This window comes from Corvus brachyrhynchos, unplaced genomic scaffold (genome assembly GCF_000691975.1).
Source record: "Corvus brachyrhynchos isolate BGI_N302 unplaced genomic scaffold, ASM69197v1 scaffold830, whole genome shotgun sequence".
NCBI classification, from domain to species: Eukaryota; Metazoa; Chordata; class Aves; order Passeriformes; family Corvidae; genus Corvus; species Corvus brachyrhynchos.
Window position 1 is genome coordinate 46,389 of NW_008235721.1, and position 5,681 is coordinate 52,069.

At 46.1% G+C, this 5,681-nt stretch overlaps 1 protein-coding gene across 1 annotated transcript in view; it reads right to left on the bottom strand.

Annotated features, from left to right (window-relative positions):
* Positions 1–3,933: 3,933 nt before the first annotated feature.
* HOXC12 (homeobox C12) overlaps positions 3,934–5,681 on the bottom strand; it is a 2,520-nt gene continuing 772 nt past the window's right edge. The window contains exons 2-3 of the mRNA XM_008630822.1: positions 5,435–5,466; positions 3,934–4,172 (exon numbers count right to left, since the gene is read on the bottom strand). Coding sequence (XP_008629044.1) covers positions 3,934–4,172; positions 5,435–5,466 — 271 coding nt within the window. The remainder of the gene's footprint in view (positions 4,173–5,434; positions 5,467–5,681) is intronic.

Consider the following 5,681-nt stretch of genomic DNA (forward strand, 5'->3'; position numbering starts at 1 on the left):
AATCCCAGGTATTTTTTTCCCCCCAAAATCCCAATTCCATCTTTTCCCCCCCCCAAAATCGCGGGTTTAGGGCGGAATTCCGCTCCCAATCAAAGCTCAATTCCCGCTTTTGGTTTCCCGGGGATTTTCCCAATTATTCCCCTCGATATTTTTAATTTCCCGGCACATTTTACTTCACTGAATCACCTTTTTTAATAATTATTTCCCGCCCCAAAAAAACCCCAAAAAACCACAATAAACCCTCCAATGCTTTGATTTTTTCCCTCTTTTTTTTTTTTTTTATGAACTTCGGCCGCGATTGTTTCCACCTTAATTGCGAATAATAATTGCTATTGATAAATCAAAAGAATCATTAACAAAATCAAAATGTAAAATAAAATTGAAGAAAAAAATAATGATAAAAATCAAAAAAATTTTAAAATATAAAGAACAAAAAGAAGAATAAAAGAATAAAAGAATAAAAGAATAAAAGAATAAAAGAATAAAAGAATAAAAAGAATAAAATTAATAGAAATGATAAAATTAATAGAAATGATAGAAGAATTAAAAAATAGAATAAAAAGAATAAAAGAATAAAAGAATAAAAAGAATAAAAGAATAAAATTAATAAAATAATAAAATAATAAAATAATAAAAATAATAAAATAATAAAAATAATAAAAAATAAAATAATAGAATAAGAAAAAGAAAAATAATAAAACTAAAAATAAAAACGTAATAATACAATAATAGTAATAATAATAATAGTAATAATAATAGTAATAATAGTAATAATAATAATAATAATAATAGTCCATCACCACGGCGCGGCTTTGGGCTGAGTTTATTTATTCTTCTCCTCCAGAAATGACATCAGAATACATTAATTAACTCCTTCATTCATTAGAATTATCAGCCAGAAGCGACTTTGTACAGGACAGACATTGCATAGGATTGAAAAAACCCCTTCGGAAAGGGATTTCCGCGCTAATTAACAACGGTAATTAACCTACCCTAGGCCATACAAGCAGGGGGACAACGCCACGGACACGGAACAAGCACAGGACGGACAAACCCCACCGAGCGCCTCTTGCTGGGACGGAGATTGGGCAGAAATTCCCATTTTCCCGGCATTTCGCTGCTGGTGCCTCGGCTTTTGTGGCGGGGACGCTTCGGGAATTGGAATTTCATTTTCTTTTCGTTTTATGCTCATCTTATTCTCCTTTTAGTCTCATTTTTCCCCCTGATTTTCATTTTAGGCTCATTTCATTGTCACTTTATTTCCGTTTTTTCACCTGATTTTGATTTTATTTTCATTTTCCCCCCTTTTATTCCCGTTTTATTTTCATTTTCTTCTCATTTTCTTTTCACTTATTTTCTTCTCATTTTATTTTGTTTTGTTTGGGTTTCCCGGGGGTTTTTGCCCCTCTGAGCAGCGGGACAAGAAGGAGGCGGCTCCATTTGGGTTTTTTTGGGATGAATCCCACAAAATTCCTGACGTCCCACCCTCCTCCATCCCCGCCCGGGGGGGGTTTAGAACCCAAAATGCAGCAAAATCTGCGTGGATTTGGGGTTTTGGGATGATTTTCGCACCTCCAGGACATGGAACAGCCCCAAAATCCCCTCTGAGAGCGCCCAAACCCCGAAATTTCCCCTCGGCGCCACCCCAAAAATTGAATTTTCCCATTGCACGTGGTTGGGCTGGAGCAAAACCGCCCAAAAATGGGGTTTTTTACACATTTTAGGGTTTTATTGCACAGCCCCGCGGCGGCTCTGGAGAGGGAGGGGAGGGAAAAGGGGGAAAAGGGGGATCCTGACCCCAAAATTGGGGTGGAGGGAGCGGTTTGGGGTCTTTTTCCTGGCCAAAAAAAGCTCGGGAAGGGAATAAAAATGGGGAATAATTGGAGTGGGAATGAGAAAAAAATGTTTAAAAGGGGGAAAGAGGGAAACGAGGAAGAAAAAGGGGGGGAAATGGGGAAAAATGGGGGAAAAATGTTGGGAAAAGGAGAAAATAGGGGGGAAAAGGGCGAAAAAGTGGGAAAATGGGGAGGGAAAAAGGAAAAAAGGGGGGAATTTAGAGGAAAGGTGGCGGAAAAGGGAAACAAAGGGGGGAAGGGGAAAGAAGGAGGGAAAAAGGGGGGGGAAAGAGAGAAAAGGAGAAAAAATAGGAAAAAAGGGGAGGGAAAAGGGAGAAAAATGGGGGGAAAAGGGGGGAAAAAGGGAAAAAAGGGGAAGGAGACGCTGAGGGCGGAGGGAGCGGGAATAAAGCCCCAGGAAAAGAGGGAAAAGGCTCCTTCCAGCCCAGGGAGGGATTTTTTTTCCCGGTTTTTTTTTCCGGGAATGGGCTCCATCGTAAATAAAAGCGGCGCCGGCCGTGACCGTGAACGCGGGGAAGCGGCGGCACGGGGGGAGCATCCCGGCTTTTCCCAGGAAAACGCCGCTTTGCCATCAAATTATTCCCAAAATAATCCCGGCGGCACCCGCGGCCCCTTCTCCACGAAAAAATTCCATTTTTCCCCAATTTCCCCCCCCCTTTTTAAAGCCCAAATTGCGATTTCCAAGCAGGAAAAGCCCCCCCTGCGCCTTCCCCTTTCCTAAATCCCATTGCCGAAAATCCCAAAAGTGCCGTGAGCGCGAAATTGGCCAAAATTGAGGAGTTTTATCCCAGGAATTCTGAGCTCCCGCACACAGAAATCCCAGCTCCGCTGCACTGGAAGGGAAAAAAACTGGGAAAAGCTTTGGGATCCCATTCCTTGTCCAGAAAAAGGTCAAAAATCGGGATTTTTAAGGAGGAAAAAGCCTCATTTTTTGATAAAACCCGCAGATTTTTGGGCGGATTCACGGCTGATTTACATTTCCTTAAAATAAAATTAACATTCTCCTATTTTGGGTTGTTTTAATCGGTTTTAAGGATGAAAAAAATCCCGAGTTATCCCAGGATTCGGGGATTAACCCCAGCGCTCGGAACCGCCGGAAAAGGGGATTTTTCCTGCCTAATTTCCAGCGTTTCCACCGCAACCCCCACATCTCGCAGCGCTCCTGTAGTGGAAAAATTGAACTTTTGGAAAGAGGGAAGATGGAATTTGGGGATTTTGCAGAGAAACGCTGGAAAAGCGGGAGAGAGGGGAGGGAAAATCTCCAAGAAATTGCGTCAACGTGGAAAAAAATCCGGTTTTTTTTTGTCGCAGAGGGTGACAGAGACACCTCACTAATTCCAGGGAGAAATCCAATTTCCAGCGGGGCTTTGTCTCGAGCATCCCGATTAAACGCGGCCACCCCGATTGCCCCAAAATCCCCCAATTTAAAGTGAAAAAATTCCCTTTTCCCACCCAAATCAAAGCAGCGCCGCGGGGCCGCTCCTTTGAACCCCCACCTCAATATCCCCCCTCCCAAATCCCGAATTTCCGCTGCTTCTCCCTCCCGCTAAACCCCAAATCCTCCCCAAATCCCAGGATCCTTTTCCAACCCGGTTTGGGGGGGAAAATCCGGGAATTCCCGACGGCCCCGACGGTGCCCGGCGCTGCTCGTGGAGCCCCTACCTGAGCTCGCGGCCTTGGAAAAGCTCCCAAAAAACCTCCCCTTCATCCTCTCCGGACGCCGCCTCCATGGAATATTTTGTTCCTATTATTCGGAATATTTCCTATTATTTCTACTTTTTCTGCTTTTCCGCTGTCGGGGTTGCTTTTTTCCCTATTTTTAAGGACAACCGGGTGATATTTTGCTTTATTTTCTTTTTTCCCCGGTTGTCTCAGGGCGGGACAGGAAGGGGTTAAGAGTCTCCGTGGGGTTTTAATGGGAATTTCTCATTTTTCCTTTTTTTTTTTTTTTTTTTTTTTTTATGTACTGGAAAAAAAAAAAAGAAAAAGATACATTAAAATGTTGTCTTTGTTCTGGTTGATTATGAACCCATATAGTTCAAATTATGAAGGACTAAATTAAAAATGTTGTTTTTTTTTAAAAGAAAGACAGCGCCTGCTCCCTGAGGAGGAGTCTTTTCTTTTTCATGCGCCGGTTCTGGAACCAGATCTTCACCTGCTGATCGCTCAGGTTCAGCCGGTCCGAGAGCTCCCTCCGTCTTTGGCGCGTGATGAATTCGTTGACCAAAAATTCCCCTTCCAGCTCGGCCAGCTGCAGCTTGGAGTAGGGTTTGCGCTTTTTCCGGGATCGCGTGTGCATCGGGTACCACGGAGCACCTGGAAAAGGCCGCCCGAGCCGCATTTGAGCCTTTCCCCAGGGTTAAAATCCACTTTTCCCCCGAAAAAAGCATCCTGACAACGCCCCTTTCCCAAAAAAAAGCGTCCCTGCAACGCCTTTTCCATTTTTCCCCGAAAAAAAGTCCGCATACAACGCCCCTTTCCCAAAAAAAAAGCGTCCCTGCAAAGCCTTTTCCATTTTTCCCCGAAAAAAAGTCCGCATTGAGCCCCTTTTCCCTTTATTCCCCTAAAAGAGCGTCCCCGCGACGCCTTTTTCCCTAAAAAAGGGTCCTCAGAAAGCCACTTTTCCCCTTTTTCCCTAAAAAAGCGTCCTCAAAAAGCCACTTTCCCCTTTTTCCCTAAAAAAAGCGTCCTCAAAAAGCCACTTTCCCCTTTTTCCCTAAAAAAGGGTCCTCAGAAAGCCACTTTTCCCCTTTTTCCCTAAAAAAGGGTCCTCAGAAAGCCACTTTTCCCCTTTTTCCCTAAAAAAAGCGTCCCCACATCTTCACTTCCCCTTTTTCCCCTAAAAAAGCGTCCCCACATCGGCCCTTTCCCCGTGACCCCGCTGTCCCTAAAGCTTTGGGGCCGCGGGGAATTTGGGATTCTCCCAGCGCGGGGAGGGAGAATTGGGAAGCAAAGGACGGGAGACAAATCCGGGACACCCCAGAACCTGGGGCTGCCCCCAGATCCCAACTCTGAAGCGCGCGGGGTTTTTTTTTAAGGATTTCCCCCTTTTTCCCCATTTTCCCTCCCCCTGCCGCCCCTCAGCCGTGACCCCAAAAACGCTCCCGGAGGGGTTTTTTTAAGGATTCCCCCTTTTCCCCTCTTCTCCCTCTCTTTTTCCCCCTTTTCCCTCGCGCTGCCGCCGCTCACCCGTGACCCCAAAACCGCCCCCGGTTGTTTTGGTTTGAAGAATCCCCATTTTCCCCCCCTTTTCCCTCGGGACACCCCTCAGCCGTGACCCCAAAAGAGCCCCGGGTCTCTCCGGCCGCGCATCCCCCGTCCCGCTCCGCTCCTGCCGCTCCCTCTTCCCCCTTTTTTATGGGATATTTACATGTTTATGGCCTTTTCTTTTAAAAGCAGCAGCACCCAATAAAACATTCGGGATTTCGCTGCTACCCCTAGCGGCCTGACCCCACATCGGCGCGCCGGTCCCACGGAGGGAACCCCAAATTTCCCCCCAAAACCCCCAAACCCCCCCTTTTTAGCACCACCCCAAAACCCCTCCAAACCCCCAAAAAAAGCCCTTTTTAGCACCTTACCGCCGCTGCCAAGGTTCAGGGGTGACACCAACCTGGCCGAACCCCAAATTCCCAGGAGAATCCTTCCGAAACACCCCAAAACACCCCAAATGCCCCCCAAAATACCCTTTTTAGGACCTTAGCAGCGCTGCCAGCGTTCAGGGGTGACACCAACGCCGCCGCGTCCCCTTTATTCCCAGGGAAAACCCTTCCATATCCCCCCCAAAACCACCAAAATCCCGGTTTTTAGGACCTTACCGGCGCTGCC